This window comes from Lissotriton vulgaris, chromosome 12 (genome assembly GCF_964263255.1).
Source record: "Lissotriton vulgaris chromosome 12, aLisVul1.2, whole genome shotgun sequence".
Taxonomy (NCBI): domain Eukaryota; kingdom Metazoa; phylum Chordata; class Amphibia; order Caudata; family Salamandridae; genus Lissotriton; species Lissotriton vulgaris.
In genome coordinates, this window is record NC_141700.1 from 157746881 (window position 1) to 157766430 (window position 19550).

Consider the following 19550-nt stretch of genomic DNA (forward strand, 5'->3'; position numbering starts at 1 on the left):
TCATCGAATTTAAAAAATAATCCAGCATAATACACTGCCCGCCCGCCCTACTTCCCCCTTATCTGAACCTGCATTTCTAGGTGCAGGGGTAATGCAGTGACAGATTTTACTGCAGAAGAGTGAGCAGGACTCCTTGTTACAAACAACACCAAGAAGAAAATGAAGTGTCTTCTCCTCAATAAATACCTAAACTCACTCTGTAAATATGTGATATATACTTGTCCAAGCCGAATCGCTATTAAAATGGAATCCTGAGAAAATCTACTATTTGTATATATATGTATATAGAGATAACTCTAACCACTAGTATATGTAGTAGACCTTTGTACTCACTACCATTCCTATGTGATTCTTAGAGTGTATCCATTTGTATCTCTTCCTTGAGTGACTTTACAACTTGTACATTTGCAATTTTTTTTATTTGTATCTCTTCCCTGTGTGACTTTACAACTTGTACATTTGCAATTTTTTTTCCTGTTTGTATCTTTTATGTCACACATGTAATCCTAAATCCTTATATATCGCAACTGGTTCTTTTGTAAAGCGCTCTGACACCTTCGTGTAATGTTCACGCTATGGAAAATAGCATAAAATAAATAAAAATAAATAAATAAATAAAAATGCACCTGACTAGCTTGCGGGCACCCTCCCGCACCCTCTAAATAAATCTGTGCGCCACTACCCTGTGGAAAACTATGCCTCAAATTCCCTCCCATCCTCAAGAGGCCTTACCCAAGCTACCTCGGCTCTACATCGTCCATCCTTACTACTGTTGATCTTGTTTTGCCCTTTTTTCTGTTACAACGTGTCTTTTTAGTTTTATTCCTCCAGTAATTTTGTAGGATTGCCGCTGTGCTCTGTAAAGCGTTATGTATTTTTGTGTACCATAACCACCTCAAGACTGTATCAGCAATGTTCCCTAATGTCCTTGTAAACTACTTCACATACTGTCACCATGTATCTGTATTTACTCCCAATGGGCCTCATTTATGAAAAGTGACGCATCGCTGCGAGAAAACAGCGATGCGTCACTTTTCATTGCGCCCTCCTTGTGACCCCAATGATGCGTCATATTTACAATATGACGCATCATTGCGCAAGGACTTACAGATTCGTCAGTATTTCAGACGTATCTGTAAGCGAAAAAGTGACGCATTGCTGGAGTGTGTCACAAAAGTGACACAACTCCAGCAATGCGTCCTTTCACATGGGGAAAGCCCCATGTGAAAGGGCCTGCGTCAGTCTTACGCCTGCTGTGAGGCAGGCGCAAGATTTTGACGCAACGGCGTCTTAGAAGTGACGCAGTAAAATCTCATAGATTTCACTGCGTCACTTCTACGACCTTTTTTGTGGGAATATGCCCCCATTGCATACATTATACCTGGCGCAGGTATAATGTGGCGCAGGGGTTTACAAAGTGACGCATCTACCTAGATGTGTCACTTTGTAAATATGGCGCAACAAGGCGCATTTTTTACGCCACTGGTGCGTCACAGAAAGTGATGCCCTAGCAGCGTAAAAGTGACGCACAGCCTCATAAATGAGGCCCAATGTATCTTGCGTAGTTGTTGCATATCCAATTTCCTCATTTACCACGTCACTTTCTGTCACTGTGTATCTGTATTTACTCTAAATGTATCTCAAGCACATGGCGCGTGTGCTAACACGGCGAAGCCCTCGGGGGAAGTTTGCGCTATATAAAACTCAATAGATAATAAATAAATAAACAGACCAGATCTACGGATCCTCGTATGGCCATTTATCGCCAATCGTATGTTAGTACTAATGGAATATGTTTGCGATAGTTACATTTAAAACTAATCACTCACCGCTGTAAATGTCATCAGGGATGAGAGAAGCTGCAACTTTTCATCCTGTAAAGGAAAGGAACGAAATTAGAAATCAGTATCTATACAACGTTGGCGTTTTCTGCACGCATACTTTTCCTTTAGTGAGTGAGTGAGTTAGTAAGTAAATGAGTGTGGGAGTAAGAGACTAACCCCCAGACGCATCAAGCATCCTTTTAGCGATTCCTTATTAGCGAAAAATTAGGAATCGCTAATAAGGAATAGCAAAATGCTATGCAAGAAGAACTCGCTCAAAAAATAGCAAATTCTTAAAATTCCTTAATTGCGACTCGCAAATTGCGAGTCGCAATTAAGGAATACCTCCCCATTCATTCCTATGGGCCTAGAGGCCCATTACAATGGATGGGAAGACATTCTCAATTTGCGAATCACAATTAGCGAATCGCAAATTGAGAATGCGATTTCAAGGGTGCAGGGGTGTCCAAAGGACACCCTGTTGCACCCCTGAAATTGATCTGTGCATATGTGTTGCGCACACACATGCCCTTAGGGCATGTGTGTGCGCAACATGAAACTTTGAAAAATGCACAAAAGTGCATTTTTCAAAGTTTTTGCAAATTACCATGAAGTTGAACTTCATGGTAATTTCCCACTCCTATTAGCGAAATCGCAATTTTTTTTACTTTGATGCATTGAATTTAAGGAATCTCAATTTGAGATTCCTTAAATGCAAGTAATCTCAATTTAGCGAATTTTGCATTTGGGATGATGCATCCCAAATACAAAAATACCAGTCGCAAAGGGGCAGATTCTGACAATCTGCCCCTTTGCGAGCGGATTTTACCTTGATGTATCTGGGCCTAAGCATGAGTAAACAAGTCCGAAAGTAAAGGAGCACATGTTGTGTGTGTTTGTGTGTGTGGCAAATGAACAAGAATAAACAAGAGAGGACAGGTGTGGAAGTAAGAACAATGTGCTAGTGAGTGAGTGAAAGAGGCTACATTAGAGTGAGAAAACAATTGTGTCACATACAAAAAGTGAGAGTTCATGAGCTGATGACAGTCTGTGTGAAAATGAGAAAGAATAAGTGAACAAGAGAGTGCATGAGTGGGGTTCGGTAGGAAGAAGTTGGTGTGGTAGTAAACGAATGATAGCGAATCTTAGCATGTGTGATGGATAGTGGGCGTGAGAGAGTGAGTGAAAGGGAGAAAAGGAATGAGAGGTAGAGAATGAGTGGTTTTCCTCATATCATGTCCATTCTGCACAGAAGTTCTACACACCCATTGCTGAATTGTTTGCCCTCAGTGACGACATTGTTATCATTCAATGCATCAATGGATATTATGTAAAGATATGGAATTTGTCTACCTACGGATCCCACAAATTAATTCTTAGCACTACTTGCAAATTGAACCTGGAGTCTGCAATCTCAGTATTAGAAAAAAGGTGGAGAGGCCTAAATGGCTGGAAAACAATGTCCTTAGATAAGCTAGCTTTCTCACTAGGGACATATGAGGTGCTTCTGGACAGGAGATGTCCTAATGTTTTACTACTTTAAGAATGGTTGGTGACCGCATACATTGAAGATCCGTTGCAACATTGATTCTCCACTCATAGGTCATGAAAGAAAGATTATATCAATGTTTTTGACTGTATGATTTTGGATTTAGAGGGAGGAAGCAGGACGAAGGTTAGGAGAAGTAACAGCTGTGTACCCCTCCCCCGCATGCAGCGGCATTGATCCATTCTTAACTGCGGGTTGACATGGATGGTAGCTGTGCCATCTCTGAAACTTATCACTGACTCATCCCATTCTTTTAAGCTTTAGTATATTTTGCCACTCTTTTAATTTTCAGTCCCAGAGACGTTTTAAGGCATGGGCAAAGTGGGCAATTACCTAGGGCCCCCACCTTCCAAGGGGCTCCATGGGAAAGTAAACTTTCTCTCTGAACCTCACCTCTGCTTATTCTTGTTACTTTTATTCTGAAACTCTCTTCTTTTCTCTGCCTACCTCTATCTCTGTCTCCCTTTGCCCAGCACCATATTAAATATTTTTTCTGGCCTCAGAAAGACATATTTCAACTGTTTTTGAGATAGAATTAGCAGAAAAGTGGGTAATAAAATGTAAAGTTGTTATGAACAGGTGGCCCCCAAAATATGTCTTGCCCAGTGCCCGAAAAGACCTTAAGATGACACTGTTCCCAGAAACGAGCTCTTTTAAGTTACCTTGGCAGCAAGTGAAAGTCTACATGCAATCATTCACCCATTTTTAGGGTCAATATTCTAGAGGTTCTTCTTTGCGCCTTGGACCTGAGGGACTGATTGGCCTAGCACTTTTTTTGCTTGAGCACTGGGTTGTAGTCCTCAGGATGGGGTCGTTACCTAACCATCTTGTATAACTTTGTGCTTATGCTCTGAATAATAACGTCTACCAACAATGATCCCATAACTACATTGGTTGAAACGGTGTTGACATCACAGACATTTAGACCAGAAAAAAAGTGTTTAGAGTAGACTACTTGGAAAAGCTGGAATTGATTAATTGATGTTGTTCCAACAGCTGACCAACTTGATGGTCTCCTGCCCCCACATACAGCTTTCACTCAACTTTAGCCCCAACATTCGGTGATGAGATCACAAACACGGCAGCCTGGCTGGCAATAGAAAGTACCAGGAGTGAAAGCATACCCAGTGTTCACATGGACAGTCCAGTGAAAAGTAAACTCTACTGTAATTTAATAATAAAGCTGATTCAGCATAAAGTAAATACATGACACAGACCAGCTGGAACCCACATTTCTGCCAAGAAGCCCTCCGACACCAAAATCCTAACAGTGAGCCGTCCAGACACTACAGGTAGTTAGATGTGGTGTGGAAAATTTTGAGTGATCAAGGTGGTTAATGATCCATGATTGGAATAAACCTTGGGGGATATTCTCAAGAACGTGTGATAACCATCGCAAAATTAGCTTAACACAACTTTCATCATCGCAGTCTAACGCGGGGAAATTACGCGTGTTAACTAAGTATTCACGACATGGCGGTACCATACGATAGTCACACGATAACGCGTCAAATGATCGCATTAAAAACAACGCGACCCTGCAAAAATGGAAACACCAATGCCAAAAACCTTGCGATGAGGCCAATTGTGATACAAAAAGCAGCGAAAACCGCCGACAGGCCTGCAAATCCCACGCGTCAGGTGGGAGAGCACTATGAATGCACACAGACCTAGTGCAGAGGCCAACGCGAACCACACAAACCCACAGACCTCCAGCAAGAAACCTCGGGCTCTGGGAAGGCCAAGGAGAAGAGGAAGATGGGGTGCAGTCCGCAGCAAAACTACATCAGTGTCACGGAGGTGACAGTACACTACCATCAACTGACCCACAATGAGACCAACGTGAATGCAGTTGGAGTGTCGAGGACGACAAGAGGCACTAGTATGATGTGAAAAGCCACACCAAGCACAAACCCGCTGCCAACAGCAAGACAGCAACGGTGACAGGAGGTGGGAGTCCTGCGCCACAGGAGAAGCTGGAGGAAATGGAGGTCACAGTCATCAGTGTGGAGACGGTGCAAGGAGGTGGGAGTACGGACACAGCTCGATAGGTCCTGGCACAACATCAACAGGGTGAGTAACGATCAGGGACGCGGACGGACGGGGGGAGGGGGGAGATGGGCACAATGACACACATGCACACTGATGTGTAGCACACTGCACACCCACAATGACCCATGAAAACAATGCGCCAACATACATGTCAACACAATGTCAACATGCATCTCCCCTTCAAATTGCAATGGGACAAACAACACCCCCATCACAGCAGAGCAGACAACTCATCAGTGATGCTGGAGACGACCACCACACCTTCGACGCACTACAACAGCTCATGGACATCTTAGGCAACCCACTCCCAGAAGCAGGACAGACAAGCCACATAGAGGAGACCCCAGCCCCTGCACAGACAACACAGCAGGAAGCACCCGCCACCACAGCTGGCTCCCAACACCCCACCGAGGCACACATGGCATTCTGGAGCCAGGTGTCAGAATGCCAAAAGGAGGTCGCTGAACAGGTGCAGGAGGGGTCGGACCTCATGGAAGCCGAACTTCATCACATACGGGGTGTCTAAGTCCCATCAGGGACCACTTACACCTCACAAAGGAGACACACATTGTGACAGAGACACATGCATATGCACATTTCCTGTACTGAACCACGCCCAGAGCCCCAGAATTACCATTCACACACCCACACTAGACCTCTGTACGACGGCCCAGTACACTCCTCTTACATATTGAGTGGCTGACGACAAAGTTACATGTCCAAGGTCGTACCCCCTGCTAGCGGGGGCATGGTTGCTTCCGCTGTATACTCCACTCCAAAAACCAGCCGTGTGTGTTGACATGGATATGTGTGTGGTCTGCATACTGCAGTGTGGCCATTACATCCACGCCACACTAGGCATTGTGTACATTCTCATTCATGGGTCACTTGCCTCCTTCGCACATGCATGGTTCCCACCTCTGCCCACAGTCTGCTATTGTGTGGCTGAGGTGCCATGCCGTTGATGGCTAGTGTACATGGCTGGCCCAGGGCCCCACAGTAAGTTGGGCTGTCGTGTCTGGTGGATGGACATGTTGTTTGGCATGTGGTATGTGAGTTTGTACCCTGTGCTTTCCCAGTGTTGTGAGTTGCATGATTGTGGAGTTGAGGTGTGTGGTGTGTTCATTTGGTATTTGCCAACGAGCAGTGCTTTTCCATAGGGGCCATCCTGGTAGTGCTGGTTGATGATGTACTGTCAGAAGATGTAGGGATCATGCACACTGCCTGGGTGGTTAACGTTGATGTTGGTGGGGATTCCCACGTGGTCCACTATTGCCTGCACATTGATGGTATACGTGTGCTGTCTGTTGCGGGTAATGTGTACTGTGTTGCCAGGGGGCACAAGTAGGACATGTGTGCTGTCAATTGCCCCCTGGCACGTGCGGGAAGCCAGCTATGGCATAGATGCCTTGCTTGGTCTCCAGCTGTTCCTGCGCAGTGTGGGGGAAGTATAGATGCTGGGGTAGCAAGATGATGGTGTCATCCACGATCGTTGTGAGGAAATTTTATTGGGCTGCCTGTGATACTCCTCCAACTCTGGCGGTTGTTGGTTGGAGGGTACCAGTAGCCCACACGTCCAGCACGGCCAGCAGCTTTGTCTGAGGTGGTATGTTGGTTGTCCACTGTGTTGTTACCGTCAGGATGCAGAGGATGGTTGTCCCTTCGAACCTGTAGTGGGCAATGGCATTCTCAGGTGTTGGGTCTGTGAGGTTGGTGTGTTTTCTGAGGGTCACTGTCTTTGTCTGTGCTGTGTTGGTCCAGGGGGGAGGTCCTGGAGGTGGTGGCGGTGGGTGTTGTGGCCCTCTTGGGCGTCCGGGCTACATGATCATTGGCTCCATGGCATCTGTTGCCCTTCAGGTGTGGCTGTGGGCTGTACTCCCCCTTCTGGTGCAGGCTATCGACTTTACACCAGGTCAAAGCAGGTGTTAATTTCCTGCTGCTAACACAACTTATCGCCTGTTTTGGATTCTCATCGCTGATCTGGCTGTGGTTGAGAAGGTTGTGGAGTGGTGTTGTTGCGGCTTTTGGCACGGGAACGCCTACCCTGCATCTCTGTACCGATAGTTGCCGGGGTCATCTGTGGCGATGTTTTTTGCGGCTGCTATCGCCGGTAAACTGGTGATATGGGCTGTTAGCACCAGCGTGTGAATGGGGAGATAAAATTATTGCGACTTTGGCTGTGATAAAGTGCCGATAACTTGGCGATAGCTCCTTGAGAATATGCCCCATAGAAGGAAAATAACAGTTAGAGGAGAAATCATTTCACATGATTGTTGAAGTAGATGTTTATTTCAGTGTGTGAGAGCTGCTGCAGGTTGCTATGCAGACTGCATAAGTCAGTCAATGAATCCTATAGAGTTCCCCATATTCAGTAGAGCCATTGCAAAGGAAGGTTGTTACATTATCCATATCATTTCAGGTTAAAATCAAAGGTCCAGATTTATCGAAGGCTTGTGTTGCCCTTAAGTGAGATTTTCCAAGCAACACAAAGCCGCCTCATATGGCCATGAGTGCCTTGGTAAATCTGGAGTAACACAAGTCAGCTTAAGTCTCTCCATTGCGTTACTCGGCACAGGGAAGGCATTACATGGGTGGAGAGTGGGTGTTCCAATGCACCAACCCATGTATTTGCTGCATTCCCAGATGTACTAACACTAGTAAACCTGAGAACCCGTCAAACTGCTATGCCTTTCCTGGAGAGGGGCAAAGAGGAGAAATGTCTTTCTTTCTCTCTGTTTTTTACTCTTTCTCAGTGTGATGCATTCTGCAGCACACTTAGAAAAAGGAAACGGCCTCTGTGGATTGTTTTTGTGCAGGAAGATGTCCCGACCAGCATAAAGCAATCCTGCTAGCAACGCAGGCCCCCTTGCACTATTGTGCAGGAGTGCCTACATCAACGCCTAGTAGCTACAAGTATATAAACAAATATTTATTGTATGGACATAATAAAATATCAGATACTAACATAACAACATATAAGACAGTCAACCATTCCAAGTATAGACTTACAATGCTATAGTAGCTTAGGGCGAATACAAATATTATGTTCTATGGATTCGGTCTTATAGCCACATAGACAACATGATTTTGTTGCACAGCACTTACTATTCCATGAACCTTCAAATTGGGTGATCAGGAAATATAAGAGGCGATACTTCAGATTCTTGGTTTTGTAACTGGGGTTTAAAGTGTTAGATAAATAGTCCTGGTGAGTATTCGTATACGTGTCAAAAATATAATCAGAATGCTGATATTGCAATAACTTGGTCAGATCAGTCTGTCGGACATTTTCCCTCGGGTATCTCCTTATGAAAGCCTTTTAAGCAGAGCATGACAAACAGGAAAGGAGTGGGAATGAAGATAAACTATTTTGGTTTAAAACGTTATTTATTGGGATAAGACTCAAGGCTGACGAGGGATCCCATGATGATTGCATTTCAGTGCATATATGATGCTTCAAGGTATCTTCACTGACATTAAAACACTCACATGCATAATTTAAAACTGATCCTATATGTTATGTGTGTAGCGAGGGTTTAAAAAATTCCAATCTGATTTTGCAATGCGGAGTGGATCAACACAGATTTTAAATTCCTTCATATAGAGGTTATTCACTTCTGTGATTGATTTATCATTGAAAACCACAGAGGCATGCAAAAGAGTTGGGATACGTTTGTTGTTAAAAACCTCAACAATTTGAAGAATAGCTTGTCCACCACATGTCTGGTTCTGGTACTCTGCAAATGGAATTAATATGATCACGCTTTGTTTGTACTCCATCCTTTGAAATTGCTTTACACTTAGAATCACTTTCTCTAAGGTTGCCAAGTTCCCCCTTAAATTTTGTTGTGTTCTGTCCTATTCTTTCCATGTACTAGGATCTCATCTTGGAAATGACTCCCTTCCTGCCGTCCACTCAACACATTCAGCATCATGGTCTGGGATACTTCAAAAGCATTTGCTAAATAGAACAGAATCGTTTTGTATTGCAAGGAGCCATCTAGGGTTATAAATGCCGCCTCCAGCTCAATTTGCTGATTCGCACTGTTGAGTATTGGCTTGTCAATGCACTGAAGCAAGCATATCCTATGCTCTTTTCAATAATGCTCTGAGGAGCAGTGTAATCACCTGGAGATGACTGAGCAACCCAAGAAGGAATGAGGCCAATCACATTCCAGATCTGCACTAAGCTCCCTTCAGCATACACCAGGTTGCCCAACCAGGATTGGTCAAAATCAAAACAGAAGACAAAGCAATTGAGTGATTGAAGAAATGTTATAATTTATTGCATTGATTATCCAATCTCCAATAGGCCAATAGGTGTTTCTCGATTACTTATTACTACATCAGGGCCAAACATCTATTTGATTAATCAGTTAGCAATATTAGTATTTTCAATCCGTAAATACATTTTTTGAAATTCTTAGTACGTCACACAAGTGTAAATATAATCCTTTCTATTTTTGAAGTAATCGGCATGGTGCCTCCTTGTGATCGGTCTCTAGTAACCTGCCCCAAGCGCGCGAGTGCACAGAGAGAGCTGATATGTGCCATATGTTAGTACATTTGGTGCATTCCTGCCCTCTCTATTTGACGTAGCTCAGCAAGTCATCTTGCTATGATGAACTGTGTCATATCTTGATAAATCTGTCCCAGTGATTGTACGCTGAGATTGCACTCTCCTTTGCCCTTGCACCATCTGCTCCAGACTGTGCTGATTGGTATCTCTACACACAAGAGATTAGGTATATACAATCAATCCATTCAAGAACTTCAAGTCCTGAAAGACTATTTTCTGTTGCTAGTAACAGACAGTTATCAATTTTAAATTATTAATGTATTTAAACATTCAATATAACTGAACTTTGAGAAGTAACATAAACTTGTCTCTACGCATACTAGTTTGGAGGAGGAAAAAGTAGCAATTTATCAGAAAAGTAAATAGAATCATGAAAAAAGAAGAAATTGGGATTAGAGATGAACAGTGGCATTCCTACTACAGCCCCTAACATAAAGACACTCATAGCCATATCATTTCCAGTCTGGGATGAATTGATAACATTGGTTCCGAATATATTTTCATTCCAGTGTCCTCTAATCTTAGTAGGTTAGGATATAGAGTAGATTTTCATGCTTAGATTTACCAACAATCAGGACATGTAAAATATTAATGGCCGATGCCCAATGCTTTTCTCAAAAGCCAGCCGCTGGTGCTGATGAATATCAGGACTACCACCAAGGGTGTGTGATGTTAACTCCACCTCAAACCTCTTTCTTCCACCACCATACACTCCCTTCTCATTCGTTTCACTCTTATAGGTTCTTTTTCATCCTTGTTTTCCTAATTCGTCACTATTTTTCTGTCTTTCTCTTCCCTTTCCTTTCCCCGTTTCTTCCCTCGGTGTCTATGTGCTTGTATTTATTTTGTTTTTTAAGATTCTGACAAGGCAACACAAGTTTTTCTGCATGCTTACAGGTTTGGATGAGGAAAAAGGAGTGATTGGGCAGAAAAGGTATTAGAGTAATAAAAAACAGGAATACATGGGGATATAGAGGGAGGGGGCAGTCCAGACAAAGGTCTTAAGAGAGCTTGTAATATTGAATTTGAATTTTTTTTGAAGAATGACATTAAACGTGTCATTCACAAAGTCATTTTTGACTGTAAATGTTTATGAAAAAAACCTCATAAAAACCATTCACTATAGCACATAAAAATGAAAACACATTCTCAAATATTCTATCTCTTTTATACAGTCGGTGCATGGGGCATAAAATCCAATAGATACGCCATATAAGCAGCATAAAATAAGAGAGTCTCATTCGAAAAACATGCCAGTCAATGTATCTAACTGTTCTGATGCAATAAATACTAATATCCCTACACCATAGCATAATCTTATATTATTGCAATCTAAAATAATTGTCAAAAGTTCATGAACGCTTCAAACCCTTAAAGCTCTAATAACTGGAAAATAACAAACGTTTCCTATCTCTAAGTCACACAAAAAAACAATTAGATGAGGTAATATCAATGGAAAATGTTTGCAAAAGCGTCAAAAAGGGATATCTGCTCCATCCTGATTGGTCATCCTCCAATATAAAAATATGAAATGAACGCATGTCAAATGATGGCAGTATATGTAAACTTTTCACAATATTGTGTACATTTAAATCCATGCTTCTGTTTTATTTAACTGTATTTAATATTTAATTTACTTCCTCAGGCCCAATCATTGAGGTACTAAAATGCTGTATTAGTCAAGCCCTGCTCCATCCTCAATGCACTATTAATTGCACCTCTTGAGAAACCTAATTATTTTCCAAATATTAATTTCCATAATCATAAGACTATTGAGGTTTTTCTCCAAGATGACTTCACAACCATAGAAGAGGACATTTACTATATTTGAAATATAGATCTCTTTGAGAACTTCTCAGTGTTGGTTCCTGCATGGGAGCGGAGGAACGCCGACCCCCACACTGCAGCAGAAAGCTGGAAAATTAAAATGGTAGTATAAGGGTTTAATTACCAATTTATTTTTCTGACTTTCTGCCGAACGGAGAGGGCAGGGTGGGGCCAGTGCATCATTGCTGCTGATTGGCAGCAATGATGGGAGGCCCCTTCAGTATGAGTTGCGCATGTTGGTTTGGCCGGCTACCTTGCTACGGCCAAACCAACATGCGCAATTCAAACTCTCCAAACCAGCTATCTTAGACAGCTGAGTTGAAGAGCATGCACAGGTCTTCAGTGCTTTTCGGAGTGCTCAGGCAGCCTGCTCCAACAAATCCAGATGTTTCTCTCAGGCAGAATGAGAGCAGGGTCAGGATTGGATAAGGAGCTGTGGGACCTTGCGTTGGAGGAGTATCCTAATTTTTGACTGTTTCTGCAGGAGTGGGTGGATTACCTAGGGAAGCAGGCCAATCTATGATGGGCCTGGGTATTGCTTTATTTCCAAGGAGTAGTAGTTCAGTTTTGTCATGATTTAACTTTAGGCAACTTGTTGTCATCCACTTCTTAACTTTTACCAGACAGGAGGATAGTCTCCCGCCATCCCTGAAATTTTTTGATCCAGAAAAATAACTAGCTGTGTGTCATCAGGACACGAAGTCATGGATATATCAAATTCCAGCCCAATCTCGGCAAGCAGCTTAACATAGACATTAAAAAGCATTGGGCTCAATGATGAGCCCTGTGGAACACCACACTTTAGAGACATGGTTTTGGAAAGACTGGTATTTTCCTGTACCTGAAATGTCCGATCACTCAGGAACGATGTCAACGATTTGAGCGCCATGTCTCTGTTCCCAATGTCTGCAAGCCTTCTGCGTAATATATGGTGAACCATCGAATCAATAGCAGTGCTCAGATCTAATAAGAACAAAGCAGCTGGTTTTCCCTGGTCCAATGATTGTCTTAGCTCCTCCACTACAACCAACAGGGCAGTTTCTGTACTGTGCTGTGCCCTGAAACCCATCTGTGTGGGGTGAAGGCATTGGTTTGTTTCTAGAAAGTCTGAGAAATTTTTATTAACATGTTTCTCTAATATTTTGCCCACAAGTGGTAACAAGGAGATGGGGTGAAGGTTTGCTGGTTGTGAGTGATCTACATTGGCTTTTTCCAATAGAGGCTTTATCACAGCATGTTTCCAAGCCACTGGGACTATGCCTGTTTCTAGTGATTGGTTCATAATCTTTGTTAAAATCAGTGCAATAATGGGTGTTACTATTTTAAGAATATGTGGTGGTGCTGGGTCCAAGGTTGAGCCAGACTTCACCATCTCCAATAAAGATTCTAGATCCTTCTGCCCCATATCGGGAAAATTGGTGATAACCTGTTGCGACAGAGCTAGCTCAGCTCGTCATAAGCACAGCGCCACCGTGCCTCATGATGAGCTGAGCTCGTCATGAGCACGAAAGGTGATAATCCCTAAAAAGGGGCTTGCCGTGTCTGCTAAGACGTCCCCCCAAGTACCCGGATTTATCTTACCCCAACACCTTTTCATTATTGTAGCCTTAGAAGTGTCTTCTCTGTCCTCATTTCCTAACTTTCGTACCTTGAACGGGATAAAGTGGTGGTCCGACCAAGGTACTAGAACAGGAATGGCTGCTGTCAGGTCAGGATCATTATAGATTGCCACATACTAAGCGTGTCCTTTAGCATGTGTGGTTGTTGCTACCAGCTGAGTCAGTTGTAGGCTTTCTAGGTCTGAGGTTGGTCACTTTACCTTAGTCACAGAAAACAAAAACCTTTGAGAAAGCATGCATACATATAAACAAACTCTCATTAACAACCCAGTATCACCAATATGACAAAAATGGACATAGGAGCAACGAGATCAAAACATCAACAACAACAAAATCAATTTAATCAACATGCATATATACAATTTACTGCATAATAATTATATTAAAAACATGTTAAAAGTCACAGTCATTTTATAGGTACAATTAGTAATGCCTATAAGAACCTAACAATGCAATCTCATTAAAAAGACACAAAAGTGTCATGTAGCAGCAACATATAGCAGCAACACAAACAGTTGGGAGGAAAACAGGAAAATAATTACTAATCATAGAGAGAGCCACTTAAATGGATCACAGTTACTGTACTTTTACAAGAACATCATTCATACTATGTCCTTAACAACAGTTGTCAACATGGATTTGTATTGGGCCTCCCTTTTTTTGAAGCGTCGGTCTCTTTACACCTGGATGGTTTTTAGCCTCCATGTGTAGATTTAAATCTCCAAGTATAGTGATATGAGATTTCTTAAGTAAGAGGCTAACCATCCTTTTGGGTAATTCTTCTAGGAACTCCCCATATGGCCCTGGTGGTCAATAGATTAAAAAGGCCTGATACATTAAAGTTGGGATATAACAGAATTGAAAAGAGGTGACATTCACATCCTTTCAAAGCTAATGGTTCTGTTGTACATTTGTACTCCTTTTTTAGGAGAATAGCTAATTCCCCTCTTATCTGGCCCAACCTGTCCAGCCTGTGTACCTCATAGTCTGGTGACATTGCCATAGCTATGTCAGGGGACAAGTGTTCCTTGAGGCAACTTTCAGCTAAAAACAGGACATCAAAATTATTATCCTCTATCAGTAATCGAACTTCAGTAGTGTGTTTGGGCAGTGATCTACTGTTGATCAGTCCAAGATTCCAGTCCTTTGGGATTTCTAAACTGCTTGCTCTCGTATTTTTCCTCTCTGTAATGTGAGGTATAATCCACCTTTGTTTGCTAAGCCGGCTGTCGCTTACTCTTGGAGTGCCCCTTGCAGAGTCCCATTCCTTTTCACAGTCCTTTCCTCTAAAAATGTCATATCTAAACAGTTTCTCTTTTGTATATTTGATTCTGATAATTTGTGCAAGGGTCCTGGCCTCTGGCCCTGGATGGGTGCAGACGGGTGCAGACGGGATTGTCTTATGCCAGCAGCGCCACCTCTGCTTGCGTCCGCTGTGCGTCCGGGCCATCATTGCGCTTTATCAGATGGTCCCGGAAGTGGTGAGAAACTGAAGCACAAACCCTCTACCTCCAAGATGGCGTCCACCCCAATGCCAAAAATCTTGCCCAGACCTCCCTCCGCACAATCGGGAGCCCCCTCAGCGGACCAGGGAGAAGGGACAGGTGAGGATTTCAACAGTAGAGCAAAATAGAAATAAAATGCATCAATGCTCCTATTTCCATGGTGGCACTAGCAAGGTATTGCAGAGGATCACTGCAGTGATAGAGGTGTTGTGGTCTCCTCTCCACCCCCATTAGGTTTCAGTGCAGTAGTCTCATGACTGCCTCCTTTTGGATCATCATCAAACTCAGAGGGGCAGGTCAATAACACAGATACCCTAGACAAAAGGGTAGCATAAATAAAGAGGCACCCTAAAAAATAGGTAGCGGGAATAACCAGGTACCCAAGACAAACGGGTAGCGTGAATAACAAGGCACCCTAAACAAATGGGTAGCGTGAATAACCAGGCACCCAAAGCAAACGGGTAGTGTTGAATAACCAGACACGCAAAACAAACGGGTAGTGTGAATAACCAGGCACCCAAAACAACCGGGCAGTGTGAATACCCAGACACCCAAAACAAATGGGTAGTGTGAATAACCAGGCACCCAAGACAAACAGGTAGCGTGAATAACCAGGCACGCAAAACAAACAAGTAGTGTGAATAACCAGGCCACCAAAAAAATGGGTAGCGTGAATAGACAGGCACCCTAAACAAACAGGTAGCGTGAATAATCAGGCTCCCAAGACAAATGGGTAGCGATAATAACCAGGCACCCAAAACAAACAACTAGTGTGAATAACTAGGCCACCAAAAAAATGGGTAGCGTGAATAAACAGGCACCCTAAACAGACTGGTAGTGTGAATAACCAGGCACCCAAGACAAATGGGTAGTGTGAATTACCAGGCACCCAAAACAAGCGGGTAGTGTGAATAACCAAACACCCAAAACAAATGGGTAGTGTGAATAACCAGGAACCCAAGACAAACAGGTAGCGTGAATAACCAGGCACCCAAAACTAATAAGTAGTGTGAATAACCAGGCCACCAAAAAAATGGGTAGCGTGAATAAACAGGCACCCTAAACAAACAGGTAGCGTGAATAATCAGGCTCCCAAGACACATGGGTAGCGGTTTAATAACCAGGCACCCAAAACAAACAAGTAGTGTGAATAACTAGGCCACCAAAAAAATGGGTAGCGTGAATAAACAGGCCCCCTAAACAGACTGGTAGTGTGAATAACCATGCACCCAAGACAAATGGGTAGTGTGAATAACCAGGCACCCAAAACAAACAGGTAGTGGGAATAACCAGGCACCCAAGACAAATGGGTAGTGTGAATAAATAGGCACCCTAAACAAATGGGTGGTGTGAATAACCAGGCACCCAAAACAAACAGGTAGTGGGAATAACCAGGCACCCAAGACAAATGGGTAGTGTGAATAAATAGGGTCAAAAACAAATGGGTAGTGAGAATAACCAAGCTCCCAAGACAAATGGGTAGCATGAATAACCAGGCACCCAAAACAAACAAGTAGTGTGAATAACCAGGCCACCAAAAAAATGGGTAGCATGAATAAACAGGCACCCTAAACAGATGGGTAGTATGAATAACCAGGCACCAAAGACAAACGGGTAGCATGAATAAGCAGGCACCCAAAACAGATGGGTAGTGTGAATGTAAAACTGGGGAACTTGGGGTCTCTAGTTGGCAGAGGTAGGTACCACTTGCCAAATAGGGACCCTTGCTTCTAGTAAGGGTAAGGAGGAACCCCTCTTTAGATAACCTCTGCTCACCCCCTTGGTAGCTTGGCACAAGCAATCAGGCTTATCCAAAAGCAATGTGTAAAGTATTTGTACAAACACTCACAGTAACCCAGTGAAAACACCACAAACTGACTACACAACAGTTTAGAAAAATAAAGGTATTTAATCTAAACTACACAAGACCAAAACTACAAAAATACACCATACACAATTCAAGAATATGGTTGCGAAAGAGTTCTTAAAGTTGCGATAAAATAATCCACAGTTGCGTGAAAAATTCACAGTTGCGTCACGTTTAGCCAACAGTACCTTTAAATGCGACAAAATTCCAAAGCAGAAGCTGGTGCGGTGGAAAACAAGCAATGCATTGGTCCTGAGACCATGGGGAGGCGTTGGCAACAGTCCTACTGCAGCAGCGGGCTTGTTGCGACAAATCGGGTCTTTGTGGAGAGGAAGGCGATGATTTGTATGGATTCCGGTGCGTAGGTTCCGTAGAAAGTTTGTTCTTGCAAAGGCACGATGCGATGATCTGTAGGGGCTGCAACGATCTCCACGGCGACGATGCGTGATCCAGCGGGGATCCTCCTCCCGCAGCTCCTCGATGCGATGGCTCTGCAACAATGTTCGTAGCGGCGTGATGCTGTCCACAAGGTGCGGTGATCTCACCCAGCGATGACAGGCTCTGCGACGCTGCTTTCAGCAATGGTGATCTTCCCGCAAACGAAGGATGCGATGTCTCTGGCAGCGGCAACAGGTGCTGCGATGGTCTCGGCCTTCGTAGCGGCAGGAATTTCCTCACACTGTCGGGGATGCGCTCCGCAAGCGAGCGATGCGATAACTTTTCTGTAGCAAAGTCTCTGAAATCTTTCCAGTTTCCCAGCACAGGTACAACTTCCAGAGGCACCACAACTGGCCCGAGCACTCTAGGAAGGACAGAGCTCTCTCAGCAGAGCTCAGGGAAGCTGGGGGTGAAGTCATTTTGTTCCTGGGACTTCAAAGCAGGGAGCCAGCTCACAACAGGCTCTTGGAGATTCCTTCAAGTAAGGGGACAAAACAACAACAAAGTCCTTCCCCTCTCCTAGGCAGCAAAGCAACTGCAGGTCAGTCCGGAATCACACAGCAGGGCAGTCCTTCAGTGTTCCAGCTTTCTCCTTGGCAGAGGTTCCTTCTTGATTCCAGGATGATCAAATTTTCTGTAGACAGGGGTCCTGTACTTATAGCCCTAAAAGTCTTTGATCCTCTTGTGCAGGAGGACTCTGAGCCTGGTCTGAACCAGTTCTGGGTGTTCCTTGAGCACTTTGTTTTCCAGGCCTCTCCTTTCCTTTCAGGGAGAGGGGCAGGGTCGTCAGCCACCCAGCAGGAGGTGGAGCCAGCATTGTGGAAGGCAGGCACAGCCCTATTCAGGCCCAGGTGCTATCCCCTGCCACCACTCAAGATGCAGATGCAGTCATTCAGCCTAGGGCGGACCCAGCCAGCCTCCTGGGGGCTCCCAGTCCCTGTCACTCGCAAACCAGAAAGCCAATTAATAAACAGGCCAAGGCACACAGAAGGGTCAGACAAGAGAACAGCTACTTTCTAAAGGTGCTGTTCTCAAACATAAGATTTAAAAACAACCTTTCCTAAAAGATGTGTTATTAAATTCTGAGTTCAGGGATACCAGACTTGTATGTCCTATCTTGCTCCTATGGGAAGATATGCTGGTAGCCACTGTAGCCAGCAACCCCCATGATAGCCTATGGGGCAAGATAGCCTTACAATAGTGAAAAACGAAAATGGATGTAATTCACTACCAGAGCATGTCACCTACACAAGTACATGCTCTACCTTTCACATACACTGCACCCTGCCCAAGGGGGTACCTTGGGCCTTCCATAGGGGTGACCAATGTGTACAGAAAGGGAAGGGTTAGGCCTGGCCAGTGGGGACACTGACCAGGAGGACATGGCAGTTCACAGGCTGCACGCAGGCACTGTGGTGGCAGGCCTGAGACACCATTTTAGGGCTACTCATGTGGATGGCACAATCAGTGCTGCAGGCTCACTAGTAGTATGTGTTATCACCAGCCCTGGCACACTCAGTGCACTTTACTAGGGACTTCTTGATGACGCACATATGCCAATCAGGGATAACCAATCGCAATATCAATTTACACAGGGAGCACTTGCACTTTGACACTGATCAGCAGTGCAAAGTGCCCAAAGCGTCTAAACCAGCAAAAACGAAATCCAGCACAGCATCAAAAATACAGAAGGTAGAGGCAAAAAGATAGGGGGAAACCACGTCAAAGATGCCAGGTCTAACCTGTGTCCCCTCCAGCTGAAAGTGGGGAGAACTACCCACCCTCTTGGGAGTTCTCTTCACTAAGGCAGAAAAACCTGGACAGACCATCAGCATTGGCGTGTTCTGTGCCAGGGCGGTGTTCCACCGTGAAGTCCATTGCCTGTAGGGAGATGGACCACCTCAACAGTTTTTGGTTCTCACCCCTCATCTGCATTAACCATCTGAGGGGCCTGTGGTCTGTCTGAACACGGAAGTGAGTCCCAAACAGGTAGGGCCTCAGCTTCTTCAGAGCCCAGACCACAGCAAAGCTTCCCTTTCAATTGCACTCCACCTCTGTTCCCTGGGGAGTAGCCTCCGGCTAATGAAAGCTACAGGTTGGTCCCAGCCCTCGTCAGTGATCTGTGAGAGTACTGCTTCCATACCATGCTCGGAAGCGTCTGTCAGTACTATGAACTCACTGGAGAAGTCAGGTGCCTTGAGCACCGGTGCTGTGCACATGGCAGTCTTCAGGGCATCAAAAGCAGTTTGGCAGGCTTCGGTCCAATTCACTTTCTTGGGCTGCTTCTTGGA

General features: G+C 44.2%; 1 protein-coding gene across 1 annotated transcript in view; it reads right to left on the bottom strand.

The window, feature by feature from the left end:
• The window catches only part of LOC147673741 (5-hydroxytryptamine receptor 3A-like), a 193357-nt gene that overhangs the window by 121136 nt on the left and 52671 nt on the right, over positions 1 to 19550 (bottom strand). The window contains exon 3 of the mRNA XM_086945525.1: positions 1830 to 1874. Coding sequence (XP_086801651.1) covers positions 1830 to 1874 — 45 coding nt within the window. The remainder of the gene's footprint in view (positions 1 to 1829; positions 1875 to 19550) is intronic.